The sequence below is a fragment of the Anolis sagrei genome, chromosome 5, assembly GCF_037176765.1.
Source record: "Anolis sagrei isolate rAnoSag1 chromosome 5, rAnoSag1.mat, whole genome shotgun sequence".
Taxonomy (NCBI): domain Eukaryota; kingdom Metazoa; phylum Chordata; class Lepidosauria; order Squamata; family Dactyloidae; genus Anolis; species Anolis sagrei.
In genome coordinates this window covers 102173702-102199522 of record NC_090025.1, presented here as the reverse complement: position 1 = coordinate 102199522, position 25821 = coordinate 102173702, and the positions used below count along the sequence as shown (strand labels likewise).

The 25821-nt window shown below is 40.0% G+C and overlaps 1 protein-coding gene across 3 annotated transcripts in view; it reads left to right on the top strand.

Moving 5' to 3' along the window:
- The window catches only part of LOC132776438 (potassium voltage-gated channel subfamily KQT member 1-like), a 277235-nt gene that overhangs the window by 142101 nt on the left and 109313 nt on the right, over positions 1–25821 (top strand). For 2 of the 3 annotated variants that reach the window (XM_060778096.2, XM_060778095.2), the window contains 4 exons: positions 6110–6185; positions 12643–12737; positions 14789–14829; positions 17819–17880. In XM_060778096.2, the coding sequence (XP_060634079.2) occupies positions 6110–6185; positions 12643–12737; positions 14789–14829; positions 17819–17880 (274 nt within the window). Of the gene's footprint in view, positions 1–6109; positions 6186–12642; positions 12738–14788; positions 14830–17818; positions 17881–25821 lie in introns of those variants that run through there. The other variant, XR_009631613.2, reaches the window with a different exon arrangement.

The window sequence follows — 25821 nt, the reverse complement described above, 5'->3', positions numbered from 1 at the left end:
TCCCAGTAAAGGAAAAGTAGACATCTATCTGTAATTATGAAAGTCCAAGGGATCCAAGGAAGTCTTTTTAGCAGTGGTCTAGCTACTGCTTCTTTTAAACAGAATAGAAAGTTCCCTTCCCTGAGAAAAGCATTAATAATTTATTGTATTTGAGATCAAATGGCATTTCTTCCCTAGACAACCAGCCAAAAGGGGCAGAGATGGAGAAAATGTGTTGTCCTTCTTACTTGCCCAAGCAGCTTGTCCACATCAGCAATACTCAGCAATTGAAATGGATCCAGTGTAATCCTACTCATAGAGTTGCCGGATACCTCATTATCAACTTCTGCCTTCATGATGGCATCTACCTTGGCTCTTATATGAAAGATTTTATCTGCAAAATTATAATTAAAGGTATCACAATGAGCTATTGAAGATTCTAGCAGTTGGTTCAGATGAGAGAGTAGCTAGGTTAAACCTCTCACCACCCTGAACAGTTCATCACATGTGAATTCACAGATACAATACACGCGAAGAAAAAAGCTACCTTATAGGAACAAAGATGTTGTCTATATAATGTCTTGTTGCATATAAGTCAGATTTCCTACCATTTACACTCTAGTCATCGTCCTTCTCCTTTCAGTTCCCTGAGAGTCCCCATATACCAGACAGGCTGGTTACTAACAGGTCAGAGAGGATATGTTGATGATACCAGCCATAGGACCCTCTATTATTTATTTATTTATTTATTTATTTACAGCTTTTATATTTCGCCCTTCTCACCCCGCAGGGGACTCAGGGCGGATTACAGTGTACACATATATGGCAAACATTCAATGCCAATTTTTGACATACAGACATATACAGAGGCTATTTAAAAAAATTTTCTGGCCGCCAGGGGAGCTGTCGCTTTCATCGTCCATCTGCGATGCTGATGAAGCACTTCTGCATTCCCCGCATGCTTCCCGCTGGAATGCTTTGCTGGAGTCTTCTTTATGACCTCATAAATCAGTTAATTTAGCCTCCCCACACTTTAAGGTGGTACCTTATTTTCTTACTTGACAGATGCAACTGTCTTTCGGGTTGCAAAGGTCGACAACAGGCTACACACAATTGGTTGGAAACCCACTCCAACCCGGGCTGGCTTCGAACTCATGACCTTTTGGTCAGAGTGATCTTAATGCAGCTGACACTCAGCCAGCTGCGCCACAATTCTGGTGCCAGTTAAGGAGTAATGGAGATGTTTGTGCTTCAGAATGAAAAATAACAGTCATGGTTGTAGTGGATTATTATTTTTGTTGTATTTCTACAAAGTCAGTACAAGCTGACAAGGTGGATTTGTAATCAGTTAAGACACCAAACTCAAAGGATGTTCACCTATGGTTCCTCTTCATCCTTCAGAGAAGTGACTAGTGGAGGCTTTGCTCCTGGGCCCAGTGCTGTTCAACAGCTTTAATGCCTTGGATTAAAGTTTAAAGGGCACGCTTATCAAGTTTGCAGATGACACCCAATTAGGAGAGATAACTAACACTCCAGAGGACAGGATCAGAATTCGAAACGACCTTAACAAATTAGAGAGCTGGACCAAAACTATCCAAATGAATTTCAGCAAGAGCAAATGTAGGATATTGCACTTAGGCAAAAAAAAAAAGAAAAGAAAGAAAGAAAGAAAGAAAGAAAAGAAAAGAAATGCACAGATACAAGACAGATAATGCCTGACTTGACAATATTACATGTGAAATAGACAAAAAATTGAACATGAGCCAAAAATGTGATGCAGCAGCTAAAAAGCCAATGAGATTTTGAACCGCATCAAAAGGAGTATAGTGTCTCTAGATCAAGGGAAGTAATGGTGCCCCTCTATTCTGCTTTGGTCAGATCTCATCTGGAATACTGCATCCAGTTCTGGGCACCACAATTCAAGAGTGATATTGACAAGCTGGAACATGTCCAGAGGAGGGCGACTAAAATGATCAAAGTTCTGGAAACCATGCCCTATGAGGAGCGGCTTAAAGAGCTGGGTATGTTTAGCCTGCAGAAGAGAAGGTTGAGAGGAAACATGATCACCATGTTTAAATATTTGGAAGGATGTCAAAAGGAAGAGGGAACAGACTTGTTTTCTGCTGTCCTGGAGATAGATAGATAGATAGATAGATAGATAGATAGATAGATAATCTTTGGATAGCATAGTGAAGGATTAACACCCATGTTGTGGGGTTTTTTGTTTTGTTTTGTTTTTTGCTGTCTGTGCCATTGTTCAGAAAATTGCATCTCATTTTCTGTCCCTACGGTAATTGGATTTTGAAAAATTAGATTGTTCGTGGAAACAAGGATTGATGAGAAAGCTTCAGTGCAGACACCTTTCCCCCATGATAACTCTTTTAGGAGTGAATTTCCCTTCCAGGGGGTAGATTTCTCTCACTTCTTGTTGTTTAACCCTTGTTCTTAACTATAAGTCATTTGTAAGTTGGATGTTTGTTACCCAGAGACTGCTTATACAGGAAAGGATATTCCACCTGAACATTAGGAAGAACTTCTTGACCATAAGAGTTCTTCAATAGTGGAATTCACTGCCTTGGAGCCTGGTGGAGGATCCTTCCTTTGGAGGCTTTTAAACAGAGCTGGATGGCCATCTGTTGGGGTTACTTTGATTGTGCTTTTCTTGCATGGCAGGGGGTTAGACTGGATGGCTCATGTGGTCTTATTCAACTCTAAGTTCTACATATTCCCAAAAACTCTTTTCTTCACAAAATGGAGAAGTGATGATGATGACTGGTGGTTAAAGAAATAAATATTAAATAACATACTTCAATATATATTGTTACATGTATACATTTGTATAAATAGCAAATGTTCATTATTTTGAAATTTTGTTTTTGAAAACCAATGTTATGATGTGCCATGTGGGTGGGGTGTTCCTCTAAGATAGCTGTGTTGATAACACAGTAGAATATACTGTAGCACCTGACTTGCTAAAAACATACGAGGACTATATTATATGGGATTCATACATTCCTAGTCATATCACAGTGGTTTTAATCCAGAAAAGTATGGGTTCGCCCCTCCCCAAAAATAAGTTGTTTTGAGAGTGGGAAGAAGTCCTGAAATGCCAAATACCTCATGGCAGACAACATATTTCAACTTGTCAAAAGACCTCCCTTTTGACTCAAGACAAAAACATTTGAGAATATTCTTTACATCCCCATCTTAAAGATTAACATGTTTTGTTTATCATAAGTTGTCATGGAGTGCCACTTACTTCTTCAAATGATAGCTGAAGAAAAGTATTAGATTCTTGTTCTGCTGTAATAGGCTAATATGGTGACTCCTCCAGAATGAGTGTCTTCAGATCTTTCATTTTGTTTCTGTCCCATCTAGAAATGCTAAACATGCCGTTGTCCCCACTGCATCACAATGCTGCCTGAAATATTAAGCATCTTCAGACAATACAGGGCCAAGATAAAGAGGAGACAGAGTTACTGTTTTAACTAGCATCTAAACATACAGATAAACTACTTCTCTCACAGTTTTGCACTGAATACAGAAATCCCAGAATACTGATATAAAGAGCGGCATTTAGGCTTTCTGTCAGTTCCAGATAGATTTCCAGTTCTTGAATATTGATATAGTTAGTTAATGAATCTTAATTATTCCTGCAAAGTAAGGGAAAGGTCCATAATCACTGGCTCCTCATGTGAAAGAAAGGAAAGGAAATTACAAGAAAGGAGATTCCATCTGAACATTAGGAAGAACTTCCTGTGAGAGCCGTTTAGCAGTGGAACTCTCTGCCCCGGAGTGTGGTGGAGGCTCCTTCTTTGGAAGCTTTTAAGCAGAGGCCATCTGTTGGGGGTGCTTTGAATGCAATTTTCCTGTTTCTTGGCAGGGGGTTGGACTGGATGGCCCATGGGGTCTCTTCCAACTCTATGATTCTATGAAACACATGGGCACTTTTGTCTCCCTTTGGCTGGGACAGTTGGAGAGGATCACTCTGAGCTCGTGTGCTAACAGGAGCCAGGGATTTGTTTGAGATGGCATAGGAGGGGAGGGACATCTGGAGAAATGTGTGTGGGTGAGGGATTATGCCTGCGGGGCCCCTTCCTCAAAAGCCACACTGCATCAATTTAGGTTTTCTGTAGAAAACCCGCACGGACCACATTTCTGTTTCTTGTTGACCATCTATGGTTCATGGATCACTGGTTGGAAATCAATGTCCTAGGATGGATCTACATTGCCCTATATCCCAGGATGGTATCCCAGTTTATCTTCTTATCCCAGATTATGTGGCACTGTAGACTCAATTCAAAGAAGATAATCTTGGATCAGATCCTGGGATATATGGCAGTGTAGATCCAGTTATAGAGGGACTTTATATTACCAGAGCTTTCATATGTGAAGCTGCCCACATCAGGCTGGTTTGTAAACCTTCTGTTTGACATAGACAACCCTATACTTGAAACCTTTGAAATTAGAGAACCTCATGAACATAAATTTTCTTCTTTTCAGATAGTTAATGGGGAAAAAATCTTGCAGATGAGTAAATGCAGTTGACTCTATGCACATGGGTGTATGATACTGCCAGTCTTACTTGCTTCTGCCTTTCTAGCTATGCTTTCCAGTTAGGTGATGTTACCCTTTTCCCTATGGTAAAAGGTCACCAAGAAATGGACCTCAAATATTTTAGTTATGGGATACAGCATACAAAATCCAACAGATACTACTCAAAAAGTATTTAACATCAAAAAACAAAATGACGGTAAAGGAATAAAAAAGACGGATTGGACTACCTTCGAGGAATATAAAAATATTGAGGATAAACAATAAATACATAACTGTATGACTTAGGAAAAATTATATTTTCTTTGAATTATATAGAAACAGACTTTTTCGGGTTTTAGTAAGAAGAACGGAAGTCAACACAATTTTTTCTCTTTTTATTTTTATTTTTTTTTCCTTTTATTTTTCTCTATTTCCTTATTTTTTCCTGTATGCTCCTGTTTAAATATTACTTCTTTTTCCTACTTTTCTAAAATCGTATTTTTCTCACACTTTTTTGGTATATTTTATCTTTAAAGTTAATAATCCTTTCTCTATATTGCTCTTTCTTCTTGGAGCAACTTCTCTCAGTAAAAAAAAATATTTTTAAAAAAGTGTTTAACATCAGAGATCCTTTCTGTGGGATTTCATTCAAGTCAATTTTTAAGAAATAAGAAGGAGCTGAGGTGGTCACCAATATGCTGCACAAGGCTAAAGAACAAATTGATTTGGAAGTTCCTCTTTAAGATAAAAATATCAAAACAAAAAATAAAAAAATAAAAATAAACAAGACTGCCAGCATGTCTGGAGTATGTGTGTGTGTGTGTTTATTTACTGTATATGCTCAAAGAGTCAACCTCATTCTGTATTTTGTACATCTGAATTTTATTATTTACAGTATATACCGCCTTTCTCACCCCTGAGGGGACTCAAAACAGAGGACTTCTCGATAGGTGCTCACATTGTGATCAATGTCCAAATATTTTCCCCAAATCTTGATTTCTCTGTGGTAAAACGTTGCATGCAATCCTCAAAGAAAAGTGCTATAGTTGTTACGCTGCTCCATTTTTTAGCTGCTCTGTTTTTTGCTTGAACTAATAGTAAGCCTTAGTAAAATGCATTTTTCATAGATCTCATATACAGTAAATGGTGATCCTCCTGCTTCTGCTGATGGCTTGTTAAAGGATTAATTCTCAAACTGAGCGCTCGTGTGCCATTTCTAAAGTTAGCTTGAGTACCTGAAGCCTGCAAACAGCCGAAGGCATCACTTTGACTCCCTGCATGATTCATTGCCCTCACCTTGTCTCAGTCCAAACAGGAGTGGGCTCAGATTATTTATAATAATGACTCATCCAAAGACCAAGGAGCTCATGTCAGGGCATATCCAAAACTATTTTGTGTATAAGGAAAAAGTGTGTGTTTTTCTAAAGCATATATCCTGAAAAAAAATCTTACATCCTGGAGAATGCTATACTAAACTGGCACATGACAAAAATCTAAGGAGATATGCATGCTTGATATGCTGCTGTAGATCTGCTCTTTAAAAACTATTTTGTTACATATGTAAAAGCATTTTCAACATATGTTCTTTTTATAGGCTAACAGAAGCCCATCGAACAGCTGTCAAAGTTGTAAGAAGAATGCAGTATTTTGTAGCCCGAAGGAAATTTCAGGTAATGAATTGCAACTGCAATAAGAAAATACACCATATCAGTGGTAATGCTATTCAGAGCAGAATGTGTGAACTTTCTTAGGCAGGAAAACTTTGTGTACCGAGTAGTTTGTATAGCAAATAAATATAGAATAACACAGAATATGGAAAGATATGGATTATTGCTAAATCTTTGGTAGATCATGAAACTATTTTGTAAAATCTGAATCTTTTGTAGATTCTGAATATATTTTTCAAAGTGTTCAGGTTTCAATATTCTTTGCCAAATACTATGAACAGCACTGCAGTTGGTACACAGTACTTTTTTGTCTAATTCCTTTCAAGTGTATGATTTCCAGGGCACCTAATGTTGAATCATGGAGCAGTAGGGCATAGTTTGAGACTCATTCTGCACAAAATTCATGTGTGGTTGCTTTGCACAGAAAACTGCATTTCTGTGCAGAAAACAGCAGTTTCTGTGTTTAAAATATTGTTTGTTACACAGACAAAACTGTAACTGGGGATTTGTTCTGTGTAAAATTTGAATGTGACCTTGCAACATTTTCTGTGCAAAAATTAGCACTTTCTGTGCAGAAAACAGCCGTTGCTGTGTAGTAAGCAGCATATCGTATGAAAGCTGACTGGCACAACCTGAGGATCACAACCAGATACAGTGAAGACATTTGCCCTTGCACTTTGCTACTCTGAATAAGCATGCCCAGTGTGGAATACATCGTACCATGTTAAAACAGTGGATGTGGCTCTTAATGAGACATGCCACATTATCACAGGATATCTATGTCCCACACCACTGGAGAAACTATACTGTTTAGCTGGTATTGCACCACCTGACATCCATTGGGAAGTAGTAGGCAATAATGAAAGGAACAAGGCAGGGACATCTCCAGCCCATTCTCTATTATTTTCTCTTTTAAAGGCTTTTCTGGTGTGTGTGTGGGGAGGGTTGCTTTTGTGTCTGGGTACTCACCCCCCAGGAATGTGCGGATATTGGGGGGAGGTATGTGGACTTCAACCCATCCACAATTGCATTTGAGAAACCCGATTGGGTGCCCTGTGTGAAACCACCCATGGAAACTCTACTCTCTACCATGTTCCAAGGCAGAATATTCAACTGTTGAATAGCTCTTCCATCAGGATATTATCCCTAATGCTTAGGTGGAATCTCTTTCCCTCAAATTTGAGTCTGTTGTCTTGTCCATCAGAGCAAAACCTGGTGATGACAGAACTCACTGATGGAAGCAGTAAAACTAAAAGAGAACACTCTTGTCAAAACTAGGAAGAACCAGCTGATCTGCTGGGTATTTCCTTCTTGTACTGAGATGCAAGTTTCTCAGCAGCAGATCCTGAAAAGTCAACCAAACCCTGAGATTCAACTGCCATTCTGCATTTTTTTTAACAACAAAAAATCCAACAAAAAATAAGTATCACTTATAGTATATTTCAGATAATAGAAACAACTAAATAACTGTAGAAACAGAACATACAAATATATTCAGAAAAATACAGAGCCTGTGTGGTAGTTACTGTTGCTTTGTACCTTGTAATCTACCACAAGGATTTCTTGGCAATTTCTTTTTTTAGAATATGGTTGCCTTTTTCTTCTGCTGAGGCTGAAAGCGTGTGACTTGCCCAAAGATTTTGTCCCCACCCCAAACCCTGGACTTTCCTCAGAAGGCGGATAGGTGCCATCCTGGATCAACAAAAAGTTGACTGGAAATGGCATCCAACCACCCTCCAGGCCCCCACACACCCTCAAAACTTATCCGAGGGGCCTGCCAGCAGTTTGGGGCCCTCTGAAGAGTTCTCATGATGTGTCCTGCTTCCCCCCACCCCACCTCCTGATATGTCATTTTTGCATGTCAGGAGAACTCTCTAGGGGGGATGGTACTTCCAGCAGGCCCCTCGGATAAGTCTTTGAGGGGGAAATGGGTGGCTGGGGGGAGGGGTGGGCATCATTTCAATTCTTTGGGCTCTAGGAGCCCAAACAACTGGGATAACTGTATTGTGCTGAAACAGTACCATGAATCAATTCCCACAGGCCCAGAACCTCAACAGATCTGGACCTTTCAATAAGGACTGTATAGCATTGAATGAAACATGCAGAATAATCACAGGATGTCTTAAACCTACACCTGTTCATAAACTCTACAAGCTAGCTGGCATTCCCCCCCCCCCCCCATATGCGATGGGAAGTTGCTGCTAAATGTGAGAGAAATAAGGTTGAACACTCTGAAAGCCAACCAGTACATGGCTACCAGCCTCCTCCCAGCAGACTCAAATCAAGGAAAAGCTTTATGAGAACTACCACTCCTCTTGGCATCCCCCCAGAAACAGCAAGCGTATCCCTCTGGGCAGCTAAACTAGGAAACCCCAACTGGGTGACACCCCCTCCCCCACGAGGGTCTTCCTCCAGGGGCGAACCAAGAATGGACAACTTGGAAGACCCTGAACAGACTCAGAAGTGGAGTGGGCAGAACAAAAGACAACCTGGCAAAATGGCACTTCCTAAAAGAATCCCACGCCTTATGTAACTGTGGAGCAGAACAGACAGCTCTGCATCTATATGCTTGTCCATTGTGCTGTGCTCATGTACAGAGAAGGAATTGTTTGAGGCTACAGACAATGCCGTTGCTGTTGCCCATTTTTGGTCAAAAGATAATTAGCCACATACACTCCTATTTTTATCGGTTTTATATTAATTTATGCAATACTTTTGATACAAAATAATAAGGTCTGTATACTGAGGTGTCAAATTAATCTGGAGAAAACTGGGATGTCCCTGTTTTCTCCACATTAATCCAGGTTTACCTGAGGCACCTCAGGTATACCCGTGACCCATCACGAGTTATCAGGGCCCTAAGTTAGATCTCAACTTTTTGCCATAACATTTTGTTTTTGCCATAACATTTTCTGCATAAAAACACTGTAATAAAATTTACTTACTTACTAAAAAGAGCTATTCAGATAGTGGATGAGATTTTTTTTTAACCTGGGCTCAGTGATATTTTATCTTGCATTCCTTAACATAAATTTTATCACCTCTAATTTTACATGAACAAACAGAAGTTTGGAAAAAATAAACTTTACTGGAAAGGAAGAAAATTAATTATGCATTTGTGTAGCCTTCTCTCCCCCCCCCCCCCCCCCCCCAGTATTATTTTCTCTCCCACCCCAACCCTTTCTAGCACATCTAGGCTCTGAGCCATTTTAATTCAAAAGAAAAAAAACCCACAAAATACATTGAGAAAGGAGGAGCATATTTAGACAAATTACTCTCAAAGCACCTCTGCCAGTCAGTCTAAAGAGTAGTGCTGACATAGTTGCCCCATACAACATACAATGTTCAACCTTTTTTCTGGCCAGAAATAATGATGTGTCACCATCTGGAAGCAGTCAAGTTGGATGAGCATTTAAGAAGCAACAATTTCAATGTAAATGTTTCCCCTCTCCTCCTAATTGCCAAAAAAACTTTAAACTTGTGTTTCCTAAAGCCAGTGCCAAGGTAAGCTCAGATTGCTGATAACTGGCAACATTGGTCTGTCTGTCTTTCTTCTTCTCCCTCTCTCGTCCTTCCCCTCCTCCTTTGTATGAGTGTTTCTTTTTACAAGATCTTTTCTCTCTCTCTTTGCTTTTATCTGCAATTCTGGGATCCCATGGCTGCACTCCAAGCATGACTCCATCATACGCTGGAGGTGTTTAATGCATGCTAATGGCTCCAGCTGAGGCTGTAGCAGAGTGAAAGCAGACAACACAACTAATGAGCTTCTGTTAGTTATTTTTGAATTACTAGATAGTTTTTTCCTGCAGTGTACCTCTCCCCCTTTTCTGCGTCATTGAATCACAGCCAAAAGGGAGATCCATCTTGCCCCAGATTCCTCGCTGAATTTATGCAGATTCCAAAACAAACACTAGTGCAATCTCCACCTCTACTACACTCCCAGTTTCTTTGTTTACATCCTTCATAACAGTATTGTCATGTAAATTCCCCAGATTACTTTTTTTACTTCAGTAGTACTTAGGCTCAGGAAACCCCAGATAGTCTTTGAGTTTTAAATCCAAAGACCAAGCAATCCATAGCAAAGTAAAATTATAATATTTACTCACTTACTTAGACGATCCCTCGTTGTCCAATTGTCCTCCAAGTGCGGTGTTCTGGCGGTGGATACGTAGGTGACTGTGGAGCCCTATTCTTGATCTGCATGTTCTCCCGCAGTGAGGGCATTGGTTTCCAGATGGAAGGCGGTCCTGGTCAAGGTTGGCTTGACGTGCCTTCTACTTGGCACATTTCTCTCTTTCACCCTCCATTTGTGCCTCTTCAAATTCTACAACACTACTGGTCACAGCTGACCTCCAGCTAGAGCACTCAAGCACCAGGACTTCCCAGTTCCCAGTGTCTATGCCAGAGTTTTTAAGGTTGGCTTTGAGCCCATCTTTAAATCTCTTTTCCTGTCCTTCAACATTCCATTTGTTCTTGAGTTTGGAGTAGGGCAACTGCTTTGAGAGATGGTGATCGGGCATTCGGACAACGTGGCCGGTCAGGAGAGTTGATGATGGAGGAGCATCGCTTCAGTGCTGGTGGTCTTTGCTTCTTCCAGCACACTGACATTTGCCCACCTGTCTTCTCAAGAGATTTACAGGATTTTTTGGAGGCAACGCTGGTGGAATCGTTCCAGGAGTTGAATGTGATATCTGTAGATAGTTCACGTTTCACAGGCATATAGCATGGTTGGAAGGACAATGGCTTTATAAACAAGCACCTTGGTATCCCTACGGATGTCCCGGTCCTCAAACACTCTCTGCTTCTTTCATAGAATCATAGAGTTAGAAGAGACCTCATGGGCCTCATGAGGTCTCTTCCAACTCTATGATTCTATGATTCTATGAATGGAGCAGAGAGTGTTTGAGGACCGGGACATCCGTAGGGATACCAAGGTGCTTGTTTATAAAGCTGTATTCGCAGAGCTCAGGTGGTGTTGTATTTCAGTGTCAATGTTGATTTTTGTGGAGAGGTGGCTGCCAAGGTAGCGGAAATTGTCAACATTTTCTAATGTTACACCATTAAGCTGTATTTCTGGCAATACAGACAGATTGGATGGTGACTGCTGGAAGAGCACTTTGGTTTTCTCGATGTTCAATGACAGGCCGAGCTTCTTGTATGCTTCTGCGAATGTCTTTAGAGTGTCTTGTAGGTCTTCTTCTGAATGCGCACAGACGACGTTGTCATCAGCAGCATACTGGAGTTCTATAACACATGTTGTAACCTTGGTTTTGGCTTTTCCAATTTGTATGGGGAGAGAGGGAGTCCAGCTGTCTCACATTTAACACTGCAAAATAGTGATACCTCACTCACCAGCAGATGATTCCTTGAGGGTGGAGGAAAGTAGAGCCACTCTGACAGCAACTTCCACCTGGTTCCTGCCACAATCTTTAGCTGGTTTGGGCCACTTGCCATTGCCTGGTTGTGCCAACCAGTGAGCACCTGCCAGGCACAATGTGCTTATTGGCTGGAGCATGGCCTCCATTGTCCAGTCGGAACGCACATCAAGTTTTCCATTCTGGTCCAGTGGAGGCTTATAAGAGACTAGCCTGGAGCAAAGCCTGCTCAGTTGGGCTGAGTGTCAACCCGCCCACTTCTCCCTAATTTTTTGAAATTATAGGCTTTTCCATAGACACAACTGTTGGATGGGTTGGTATGTGTCTTGGATCCAGGATCTTGAGATCAGTGCAGCCAGGCACTGATGGATAGGGGGTTCCACATGCAACTTGAGAAGAAGGAGTGATAAGGCAGAAGCAGGAAGGGCAGACCATGATACACCCTAACCGACTAGCAGAGACAGATTATGGCCGGGTTGTTCTGGCAGTTAATCTCCTGTGGGGAACCAGCATCAGTCCAGTTCTGTAGAGTCATCAGTCAACAGGTGAATTGGTTGATGCAGGGATACAAGCTCATGCAGGCGCCCACCCTACGTGAGCTGTAACCAAATAAAATTGTGTCCTTTTTATCTGATTTTTGTCACATCATTATTGTGGAGGGGAATGTGGAGCTGACATCCCCCTTAGCCAAGGAAAGGTAAAATTCCAAAATATTAAGGCACTCTCCACATGCGCCATTTTACCTTAGCATGCCTTGATAAAAAAAAATCCAATTGACCATCTTGCTGAGTGATAGCAAATTGTGCTGTGTTCTAAAATATATATTTGGACTCTTATGAAAATAAGGTAACGTATGAGCCACAAAGCCCTAAGTGCTTAGCCCTGACCAGGTTAGAGGCCAAGACCAAAACATGCATACACACATTACTATTAAAATAAATCATGCAAACAAATAATACACATTCTGCCTTGGAAATGCAATCTCTTCCATTACCAGTCAACCTTACTGATATCTGTATGGTTTCAACGTGTGAAACTTTACAGAATTTCTAATCTTTTTGTTTTGATTTGTACTTTTTTGACAGCAAGCTCGGAAGCCTTATGACGTGCGGGATGTGATTGAACAGTATTCTCAAGGGCACCTCAATATGATGGTTCGGATCAAAGAACTTCAAAGAAGGTATGCCACGTTGCCTTCGAGAAAACTCATGTTTTCCTTGACGACACTAGGTGAAGATATTTCATAAATACGTGGTTCTGAAAATAATGCGCCCAGAGTCCTTAAAATGAATGACTTTCTGTGAAGCTTCATTGTAAACAGTTTTAGATACAAGTTGTGCATCCCTCATCTGGAATTCCGAAATACTTCAGAATTCAAAATTATGCACATGAGTGCCTGGGATAGTGACACATTTGCTTTCTGGGGGTTCAGTGTACACAAACAGTTTCATGCATGAAATTATTTTAAAGTATTACATAAAATTATCTTCAGGCTATGAGTATAGGGTGAATATGAAATATAAACAAATTTAATGTTTAGGCTTTATGTATGTGATATATATATATCGATAGTATATTCTGGTGTATAAGACTACTTTTAACCCAAGAAAATCTTCTAAAAAGTCAGGGGTCGTCTTATATGCAGGAGTACTCTCATAGAGCGGGTGCTGAAACTTCCAATGTACAAACAACGTTTCGGGTTGCACTTGTGGCTGTTTTTCTGCCATAAATGCAGCTCAGCATGAGGGTACCAGGGCAAAAATTGGCTTCTGCTACAGCTGTGGATCCCTGATGTAGAGAAAATGAAGATGAGCTGCTACAGTTAATGGAGCTTTTCCTTTGGCCTTCCACTAGATTAAACAATGGAAAGTAGTGCCAACAGAAGATTCTCACTTACCAAGAATGGTGACATTTCTAGAGTTCCTAGAAACCACAATCTAGTATCACTAGAAAGCAGGATTTCTTCACAGTCTGTAGGGTTTTTCAGATGTTCTTCCTTGCCTACATTAAATATATTTAGGCCTTTTCTACACTGCCATATAAAATCCAGATTATCTGGCAGTGTAGATGCATATAATCCAGTTCAAAGCAGATAATGTGGATTAACTGCTTTGGTAATCTGGATTATATGACAGTGCAGAAGGGGTCTTAGTGGGAAAGAGAGCTAAATTTGCCACTCTTAAAATCTACACATCTGCATGATCCCAGAAATCCTAACAGATCATAAACTGGCTGGGATTTCTGAGAGTTGTGGGCAGGCCCGTAGCCAGGATTTTGATTCGGGGGGGGGGGGGGCTGTTTGTTTCGGGGGGAGCTGAGTCCGAGTGAAAGAGGGTCTACCCTAGCAAACCTTTTGTATCGTTACCCCAGTAACCCCATGCATATGGGATATATTGAGTAGGGTGATCAGATCATGATATGAATAAACAGAACAGTTTAAATAATGCACCAGTAAGGCCTTCTCGCGAACCACCATGAGAATTTCGGGGGGGGGGGCTGAAGCCCCCCAACCCCCCCCCCCCCGGCTACATGCCTGGTTATGGGCCAAAACACCTGGGGATCCACAGGTTGAGAACCACTGACATACAGTAATATATTCATAGGTTCACTGCATGACAAGGAACACAAAACACAGACAGTTTTTCCCCAACTTGTAATCTCTATATTGTGTAAATTGGTGGAGCCACTGCTCAGGTCCCTTCTACACTACCATAAAATCCAGATTATCTGCTTTGAATTGGATTATCTGGCAGTGTAGACTCATATAATCCAGTTCAAAGCAGATGATATATATTATATGATTTGATAATCTAGATTATATGGCAGTATAGAAAGGGCCTCAGTGAGGCACAGCTAAATAAAGAGCCTTGTGTAGATGAACAAACAAAAAGGAGTAGGATTCTTTTGTATTCTGTAGGAAGAAAATGGGACTGGACATGTACACTATTGTCCAAGTACTTAGCTTGCTCTCTATAGGTAAAGGTAAAGGTTTTCCACTGACATTAAGTCCAGTCGTGTCTGACTCTGGGGTGTGGTGCTCATCTCCATTTTTAAGCCGAAGAGCCAACGTTGTCCGTAGATACCTCCAAGGTCATGTGGCCAGCATGACTGCATGGAGCGCCGTTAGCTCTCTATAAATCACATAAATATTTATTTCATTTTATCACGGTGTACTGTATAAGCATATATCTGCAAATATATCCTTTCTCTTTCTTTTTTTTTTCTTCCAAGGTTGGATCATTCCCTGGGAAAACCTGGCCTCTTTCTTCCAGGTACAGCACCAGAAATTGCATCCTGGGCTTTCCTTCTTACCTGACCTCTCAGCCACTCAAAGAACAATTCCATCCCCATTCCTTCCTTTGCTTATTTGGCAAGGGTGATGGCAGAAGGAACAGTGCCTCTCAATACATGGCTTCCATTCCTTTGACATACTGTGATACAGCCCATAATGAGAAATACGTGAGCGTCTTGGAGATTTCTCATCTCTTGTCTGTTTTTATAATCTTTCCCTAGGGCAATGCAACCAGCTAGTTTTTCATAACTAGCCACTATCTCAGATTGCGGGCCGATTTATTGCAGCACAGTGTCTACCGTATTGAAAATTACACCTTAAGATCTTAAATACTTCTATTTAAATTAGCCATGGGTGGGAATTTCGGGTCATTTGTTTCATAAGAATTAAGCAAAGTTCACAAATTATGTTTTTTTATGAATGGGAAGAACTTGAGATTTCATAAAATATTAATATGGATTATAGTAAAATTGGTTTGTCCATCAAGGGGTGTAGCTCTCTAAGGTCTGGAATGAATCACTATGAATTGAGCTGTGTTTGTGGCCCAGAATGGATGTTTGTTTTTTAATTTTATTTTATCTTATTGTAAATGTTTATGATCCACTTCTCAACCTATTAGTATTGTATTCAATCACCCAATACATTGAAACAGGGGTCCTCAAACTTTTTAAACAGAGGACCAGGACCAGGTCAGAGTCCCTCAAATTGTTGGAGGGCCGGGTTATAATTTGAAAAAAAAAAACATGAATGAATCCCTATGCACACTGCACATATCTTATTTGTACTGCAAAAAAAAATTACTTACAAAACAATACAATAATTAAATTGCAAATTTTTAACAAATATAAACATATTGTTATTTCAATGGGAAGTGTGGGCCTGCTTTTGGCTGATGAGATAGGATTGTTGTGGTGGTGGTATGCTTTCAAGTTGCTTCAGACTTAGGTTGACCCTGAGCGCGGGCTGGATAAATGACCTTGGAGGGCCGTATTCAGCCCTCAGGCCTTAGTTTGAGGACCCCTACATTAAAACATTAAATACATGAATAAAAAATGGGTTGTTGTAGGTTTTTTCGGGCTATATGGCCATGTTCTAGAGGCATTCTTTCCTGACGTTTCGCCTGCATCTATGGCAAGCATCCTGAGGGGTAGTTAGGCCACTCTGAGTCCCCTTGTGGTGAGAAGGGTGGGATAGAAATGTATGAAATAAAACCACAGATTAGTGCTGTCAAGATTCATTTCAGCCAAACTGACTGAAAGGATGCCATGATTAATGGTACTAAATGCTCTTGTGAGGTCCAACAGAAGTAACAGGATGCACCATCCAGTCAGGTTTCCTGCATAGATCTTCCATCAAGGCAACCAAGGCTGTTTATATTCCATAAATATTTCTGGGTAATACCCTTTAATAGTTAATTTTTCTTATGGCAGATAGATACAGCATTATTTTCTCCATGCTGGAAATAGCTATACATAATGAATTTGATCAGTCAGAGTAATCAGATTCATTTCATTTTTAAAAAATGTATCAAATGTACAAGTTACATATTCAGGATGTAAAAGGTATGAAATAATTCAATGACAGAAAACATGAAACTGATAAATTCCCCCATCTCTAGCTGAGATACTTTCAATTGGAAATGTCAGGAGAGGAACCTTATTTCTTAATTGTACGAGAGTTGAATGAAAAGTAATGCCTCCACCTTCGTTACTTGGGTTTGGATGGGAATATTTTAATAAATCAAAAGCAGAAATAATCCTTAGAATGTGCTCTTTAACTACCACTATTCACCTTTCCACATAATCACCAGATAATTGGATACATTTCTGCCAATGATTAACAAGTTTTCTGAAGCCGTCACAGAAGAAGTCAACACTCTGTTTCCACAACCCATTGTGCACAGATCTTCCGATAGCCAAGCAAAGCAATAATGTGACCCACACGTTCTTGTGAAATGCCGATTATGCTTGAAATTTCTCTCTGAGTGATACGACGATTGTCCTGAATCAATCTGTCAGTCTTTTGCTTGTGAAGCTCAGTGGTTGCTGTCACAGGATGTCCATCTCTTTGTCACGCAAGTTAGATGTTCCCACCTCAAAATCTTTAAACTTACTCGCCCAAAGATGCACAGTACTCACATCAACACAATCACCACAAACAGCTTGAATTCTCTGATGAATCTCCTTTGGGGTGACACCTTCTGCTGTCAAGAATTCAATGACTGCACATTGCTTAAGTCGCATTGACCAACTGCCCGCTCAGGGTTCCATACTTCACACTTTAACAACACAACTGTTCAATGCTAAGGCTTCCCACCAAAATGGAACTATAGAGGAGAGTCTACTGAACAAGCCAGTACCTGCCGCATACCAGTACTGCCATCTGTTAGGAGTTATGAAGGTGGAGGCATCGCTTTTCATTCAACTCTCGTATATGTGTATGTGTGAACTTTCAAGACACCTTTCAACTTTGGGTGTCCTAAGTAATTTTGTTTGCAAAATACACTCAGAACACTCAGACCTCACAACCTCTGAGGATGCCTGCCATAGATGCAGGCAAAACGTCAGGAGAGAATGCTTCTGGAACATGGCCATACAGCCCAAAAAACTTACAGCAACACACTCAGAGCAGTTTGCCAATGGGTTCGTCTGAAATATAATCCACAGCAGTTGGTATTCCTTGGCAGCCCTCATCCAAATACTAACCAGGCCTGATTCTGTTTAGCTTCCAAAATCTGATGGGATCTGATGCCTTCAGGTTATTTAATTTATACCCCTGCTTTATAACCTAGTAAATCGATTTAATTTATATTTTGCTTATGAAATGGTACATATTTATGGGGAAGGAGTGTATATATTTATAGTTGTAATCATGTTGCCATTTAACATTCTACTAATGTTGATTGGACCTAACCAAATTGGCAGCGGATTCTTAGAATCATATAACTGTACCTTTCTTTTTTAATTTAGAAAAGGGGGTAGACAAAGGATACTACACTGTTGGAGCCAGACTGATCCGGCTGGAGGATAAGGTAAGGGTTGTGTTTTGCTCTGAAGTCTCACCATGTCATTTTCTACCACCCCACAATGATAGCTGATTTATCTTTTAAATTTTCTATCTTACCATCATGTTCTCTAAAACTTTGAAACATTTAAAATATGTGAAAAGTATTGTAATATTCAGGAGTAAGTTGCTGACATGTGCATAGCTATAGTCAGGGCGAAATGTGAAATATTTGCCTTTTGAACTCAGAGCCTGTGGGTAGTGAAGGATTTTGCCCCAAATATGAAATACTAAAGGATCGTGATATATTTTGGTTCAAGAGAGATTAAGAGTGTGGAGCAGCTGATTATTTGGCTTTGCTTGAGATGGTATTTTGAAAATGCTTTTTAATATATGAATAAGGATATTACGATGAAGGGTAAAATATAACAGTGTTGTCAAGATGTAACTGAGTAACAACTTGAAATGCAAAGAGATAAAGGTTATTGTCTGTTTGTTTGTTGAAGAAAATCAAAGAAAATGGAATGATATTCCTTTGTTGTTTCTGTTGTTGTTCCAATGTCTCTCCAAATCAAGAGTTGTTTGTAGGACTTCAATAAAAACAGATTTTGTAGGGTCTTGGGGCCAATAGCCAGGCAAAATGAGTGTATAAGTGTACAATAAACATATTGGAATCCTTATATCAAAACTGCATTTTTAATAATGTGTGTGTGTGTGTGTTGTTTTAGCATTCTGGCCAGCCAGAATGCTAAAATAACATACGAAAATGGTCCTTTTTCTACTTAAAGCAACACAGCTGAGAACTGCATATTTGGAGTCAATTGGGATGAACTGTAGAGGTGATGCAGATATTTGATCTGGATCGGGATCTTGTTAACAGCTTGTTTATTCAACTTTTGTTGTACTGTGGGCTGTATGTATATGTATTAAATGTGTTGTCAAATATTTTGGTACAGCCAGTGGGTTAATCAATAAAACGTACAGTTGGCCCTCCACATTTGCAGGTTTAACAGGTGATTATTTGCATCTCCAGGAATCACTTTCAAGGAACTACTAGATCTCTCAAGGCGATTTACAGTAGTTTCCACTGAATCTTGACCATTGAGTCACTGTAGAGGACTTAGGACCTCATCATATGGAAGCTTTCCTCCATTTCTACACGCTTCAAAGACGAAATCACATGAATCCCATCAAACAATGCACAACGCAATAATAATATAATAATAATAATAATAATAATAATAATAATAATAAACTTTGGGTTGTTGTAGGTTTTCCGGGCTACAACAACCCAGATAAATAATAAACTTTATTTATATCCCGCTCCCTCTCGAAAAGGACTTGGCTCAGCTTACAGCAAAATTAAATCATAACACATGCATAAGCAAAAGCAACAAGGCAGGACATAATGTATAACCAACAATCATAAGCAGGTTAAATTATTTTTATTAATTATTATTATTATTATTATTATTATTATTATTATTATTATAAATACACTTTATTTGTAACCCGCCCCCATCTCCCCAAAGGGGATTCGAGACATGAGGCCAAGCCCAAAATAATACAACATAATTAGACACAAAATAACAAGGAAATACATCATAAACAAAATATATAAAATAACAAATAGGATAAGCAGTATAAAACAACGTAATAAAATCAAACACAAAGGACGGGCCAGATGTATGAAATAAAAAGTTAAAAGCTTAAAACCCTGGGTGAGTTAGAGATAAAAAGTGCATTTATGAGAGAGGAGCCCAAGCAGGAGGAGCAGTGGAGTTTGGCCTTTATAGGAGACAGGAGAAAATGCTTTATCGTGGGGACGACTATAGGTGGAATTAACATAACAGTATCACAATAAATACACAGTTTAAATATGTTTAAAAACATAATGCACCCCGGAGGCAAAACCAGTTAAAAACCAATGGGTATTTGACAGAGCTAAAAGACAGAGTGTTCAGTGGGTTGCCCGTGGAACTCTTTGTCCGCAGTGTGTAGAAATTGGTAGATTTGAAAGATGGGCTCGAATCCATTCCACTCATCTCCCTGCACTTAGAAATGCTTGGGAACAGATATTTTTTCCCCATGAGATGGAACATGGTGCTTTCGCCCACTTTCAGTTTGTTTTCTGACATTTTAGTGTGGGGTTCATGTGGGTAGTCGTTTCATTCTCCTCGGTGCTCCTTCTGCCTCCAGACACAGAAAAGGACTGGTAAATACTGTGTTGTTGTAGGTTTTTTTGGGCTATATGGCAATGTCCTAGAAGCATTCTCTCCTGACGTTTTTGCCTGCAACCTCTGAGGATGCTTGCCATAAATGCAGGCGAAAAATCAGGAGAGGATGCTTCTAGAACATGGCCATATAAACCGAAAACCTTACAACAACCCAGTGATTTCAGCCATGAAAGCCTTCGACAGTAGAGTTTTCAAAATTTTCAATAATGCAGAATTTCAAAGTTTTGAAATTGTGCTGTTATAGCAACTTTTCTTTTTTTTAAAAAATAGAATTATATATCAAATTCTATTTTTTTTAAAAAAAGTTGCTATAACAGCACAATTTCAAAACTTTGAAATTCTGCCTTATTGAAAATTTTGAAAACTCTTTGCAATTGTTCAATTAGAAAAAAATACTAAAAAACTGAGACATGGGAGGAGGCAACAGTCACCTGTGTGGTGAAGAAGGAAGCACATGGTTTAGAAATGGGCAGAAGTATGCACTTTGGTCATCTCAAGGTCCCCTCAAATGCCAGACCTAGCTATTCCTGGAGGCACCTCTGATTATGTGGCAGAAATATCTGACAACCCTTTTGGCTACGGAATTACATTGTTTATACGTTAGTATATAATGCTCAGTTCATATGGCATGATTGGATGGTTGAACCATATTGCTTGTTTGGCCGTCTTTTGCTCTTGTTTACAAATGACTTGCATTATTGTGGCTGGTATTAGAGCTGAATGTGGTTCGGTTCGAAGACTCCATGGAGACCTTCCAAAGGAGATTGGGGCCAATTTTCCAAGATCAGATCATGCCATTTGGCTGAACCTTTACTAGCTTCAGCATAAGCAGTTAGCTTTAAATTATGTCCTGCGGCCAATGACAGATTTTCTTACATATGTTTGGACAATTGCTTTCAAATTCCAACATGAGCTACTTGTTGGCAGTAGCTTTGATTTAAATTTGTAATCTGATGCCCCTCTATCATTTAGATGGGATTGTCTGATTCTGGTCTTTCAGTTAATGTTTTAAAGCAAACAGCGCCATGAAAGGGACCACCAAAACAAACAAAAAATTACCAAAAAATGGCTTAGACAAGAATTGTCAAATTAAAAAAGTGTGCAAAAGACATCTCTACTGAATTTTGAAAAATATATCTATTGGGCATTTTCATAATTATATAGCAATCTCTTGTGGTACTTACAATTACAGTCAACATTCATCTTAACATAACTCTTTCCACATTTATAGACAAACAAGTGATAACATGCCAAGCCAAAGCAACCATGTAAGATTGGCAAAAATGCTAAGAAAACTGAAGCAATAAAGCTGAAGCCTTTGGAACACAATAACAGACAGGGGGCAAGTGGGAGCAAACATGCATACATAAATATTTGATTGCAAAGAAAAATAACTTTGTTTTTATTTTTAGTTGAAGCGAGGCTAACTGAAAGAACAGTGCATTTTGATAGGCGTCATCTCTTCTATTTTCTTATACGAAATGATTCGCAAGTGGTGGGGTCTAAAGATGAGGATACAACATTTGAAGTATTAAAATATTCCTGAAACATAACCACTGTGATGGACAATTTCAGTTTAGGACCACAATCCAGACTACTGTATATTCCGGGGTACTAGACAACTTTTTAGGCATGTAAAACCTTATAAAATTTTGGGGGATGTCTAGTACGCCGGGTGTAAAATTAAAATAATAATAAAATTACTTAATATGGCTGCCTTGGCCTCGGGCTCCCCTTTTCCTCCTCCTCCGCCAGAAGAAGAGACACTTTGCATGAGACTTGGACAGGAAGGAGGAGAGCGGCCTGATCAGAAGGGTCCCTGGTGGCTGGGCCCCTGGGCTGCTTCCCGTGCTGCTCAGGCCGCTCTCCTTCTTCCTGTCCATGCCTCGCAAGAAGTGCCTCTTCTCCCGCGAGACAACATTGTCTCGCAGGAGAAGAGGTACCTCACGTGAGGCCTGGACAGGAAGAAGGAGAGTGGCCTGAGGAGCACCGGAGGCCCTTCTGATCAGGCTGGTCTCCATCTTCCTGTCCAGTTCTTGCACGAAGTGCCTCTTCTCCCACGAGACAACGTCTCACGGGAGAAGAGGCACTTCGCGCGAGGCCTGGACAGGAAGAAGGAGAGCGGCCTGAGCAGCGCCTGGTTTGGGGAGTCATCTTAAACGGCGAGTATATCCCCAACTCTCAATTTGGTTGCTAAAATTGGGAGGACGTCTTATAGCCCCAATCGTTTTATACCCCGGAATATACAGTATGTCAGCAATAGGTGGATCTAATGCTACTGATAGGCAAAGGCGAAACAGAAATGCCTACTCCCTAGTCTTACCATTTGAAATCTGATATCATGAACTTTTGTGGAGATGCCAGCGACCTTCTATGTGCAAGATTCTGTTCTGCCACTGCATGTAGTCATGTTTTTCCATGTTTGCAAGGGTCTTATGCCCTAAATAGAGGAAATCTGCCTAAATAGAGGAAATCTTACTTGAAATTATGAGTAAAATGAAAATCCTATTCCCTTATTGTTCTATTTCAAAATATTCAAAATAATAATAATTGAACACTTTGATATTCATGTTACAATTTTTACATTTTGAATTATATTTTTATTAAAAGAACCAACATAAGTGCAGAGAGAGCAATGTCCAATCTCGATAAAATAGTAAAGAGTAGAGACATCACACTGGCAACAAAGATCCGCCTAGTCAAAGCCATGGTATTCCCTGTAGTAACCTATGGATGTGAGAGCTGGACCTTAGGGAAGGCTGAGCGAAGGAAGATCGATGCTTTTGAGCTGTGGTGCTGGAGGAAAGTGCTGAGAGTGCCTTGGACTGCGAGAAGATCCAACCAGTCCATCCTCCAGGAAATAAAGCCCGACTGCTCACTGGAGGGAAGGATACTAGAGACAAAGTTGAAGTACTTTGGCCACATCAGGAGGAGACAGGAAAGCCTAGAGAAGACAATTATGCTGGGGAAAGTGGAAGGCAAAAGGAAGAGGGGCCGACCAAGGGCAAGATGGATGGATGGCATCCTTGAAGTGACTGGACTGACCTTGAAGGAGCTGGGGGTGGTGACGGCCGACAGGGAGCTCTGGCGTGGGCTGGTCCATGAGGTCACGAAGAGTCGGAAACGACTGAACGAATGAACAACAACAACAAGTGCAACCTGAATTTTGTGAAACTCTCAAAAATTAACTTAACGGTTATTCCAATCCCTTCTAAATGTGACCTCAATGGTCAACAAGCAACAATGTATAATTTATATATTTGAGTAAAGTTTTTAACCTGGCGAACTGTTTTAATGTATATTTATATTTATTTTGGGGGGATTTGATTGTATTTTATTATGTGTTTATATTGTGCTGGCATCGAATTGTTGCCTGTTGATAGCCGTCCTGAGTCCCATCTTGGAGGTTGAGAATGGATGGGGTATAAATGTTCTAAATTCATAAATAAATGCATAGCATTCATAAGAGGTGCAATTTAACTAATGTAGAAGAAGATTAATGTGGTCTATTTCATTAACTGAGTATATGTTATTTGCTTAAATAAATACAATGAATAAAATGCTGGGATTATATTAATTCAGCAGTGAAAGGAAATCATTTGCTTTACGCTGCAGCTCAAAAATGACATTGCTCATTCATTAATTTTATATTTAAGTGGCTGTTTCCAAAAATGTCACAGTAGGAGGGAAGGAAAGTTCATTTTCCTTGGCCAGGTTCACTAGCTATTTCTGCATTCATTTGGTTTGGCTCAAGCAATGAAACGCTACAGACTGAAATAACTTCTGATATGTTGACATGCGGCTGTAGCAAAATGAGGAAACAGAGTGAAATAAGGCCTGCTCGACACATGCGGCAGGAGGAGGTTGTAGCACTGACTTTTAATAGTTCAGGCTCCAGGCGAGACCACATTTTTGAAATGTTCCTCTATATGCATAAAACAGCCCATGAGTAGAACTCCAGGACGGAAGAACACACTGTGCACATTGAGGTGGAGGAATAACCTTTTTCCGTCCTGTAGTTACTTTCCTGCTATTGTATCACCTGTTCTTAAATGAGCCCAAACGTACAGCTATTTTTAACAAAGTACTTCTATTGGTAAAGGTAACATTAACAAGTAATTCATTGGTCATGTTACAAGTTATCTGCATTTTGCAACACTTGTTTATTATCTTTTCTTGCTAAAACACTTGTAGGCTATGTGATAATAGCACAGAATTTTTAAAATCCCTAACAAATTGCTTTTAAAATATCCTTTAAAAATGACATTTTAAAGCAATGAGAAACTCTCACTCATTGCACCAAAATGAACCTTGTTCTCCTTTGTCATTTTTGAAATATGATTTATTTACACTCTTTTAATCCCAATCCTAACTCATTATAGGTAAGGATGCTTCTTGTGCTTTCCAAACCTCTATCTTGACACATGTACCTTCTCTTACTAACATGAGTTGTGATCCTGGGAGACTTCAACATCCACACTGAATCCGCCCTGTTGGGAGTGGTTTAGGTCTGCCATGACAACTATGGGGCTATCCGAAATGGTATTTGCCCCATGCATGTTATAAGGGGATGGGGATGATGCTGAACTGAGAATGGAGATTTTTGTTGCACCATTATCATGGACACATCCCTACTTGATCAGGTATAGCTTACAAGGTCTTTGCAGGGGTGGCCCCGTCGCTAGCAATCTTTAGGAGCTTGAAAACATGGTTGTTCCAGTGTGCCTTTCCAGAATAAGGAAACTCCTAGCATTATGTCCCAACGCACTTTATCAGAGATCCAGGATATCTGCATGCCCATCCCCCTCCAAACACCCGCACCTTGTCATGCCCACCACTTTTAATTTTTAATTATTACATTTGTTCCAGCCATTGTTTTTAATTGCGTCATTGGGCGTTGTTAATGTTATTGCTTTGTTTTTAGAGTTATTGTGTTGTTGTTGCTGTTTTTATTGTTGTATTTGGGCTCAGCTTCTTGTAAGCCGCACCGAGTCCTTCGGGAGATGGCAGCGGGGTACAAATAAAGGTTTATTATTATTATTATTATTATTATTATTATTATTATTATTATTATTATGGGTGGAGGGGGGCATTAAGATGGTCTGCTCCAAGAGGCTAATTGTTTCCTTATGACATTTTTGTAGAGTTTTCTGCTACTGAAGCAGGTGATCCTGTTGAAGTACTAAAGTGTGCTGAGGTTTCTCAGTTCCAAAGGTTCCTGAATGAGGCTGATTTTTTTTTTATCAATTTCAGTCTGATCTGGTTATTAGACATTGACAGCTTTGGTCACCTTGGTGGGTGAACTCTACAGAGAACTGACCAGGGGGAGTGTGTTCCTGCCAGGGGTGGCTGAAGCAATAGGCAAGATATGCATTTGCGTATAGCGCGAATCCCCGAAGGGCAATCTTAAGGCACCGGATGTGGACCAATCAATTTTGGAGGGGTGAAGGGAGAAATCTATCTATCTATCTATCTATCTATCTATCTATCTATCTATCTATCCAGCCATCTATATGTATCTATCTAATAATTATTTCCCAATGGCACAGTAGGTTAAACCACTAAGCCGCTGAACTTGCTGATCAAAATGGCTGCAGTTCAAATCCGGGGAGTGGGATGAGCTCCCGCTGTTAGCCCCAGCTTCTGCCAACCTAGCAGTTCAAAAACATGCAAATATGAGTAGATCAATAGGTGGGAAAGTAATGGCACTCCATGCAGTCATGCTAGTGGCC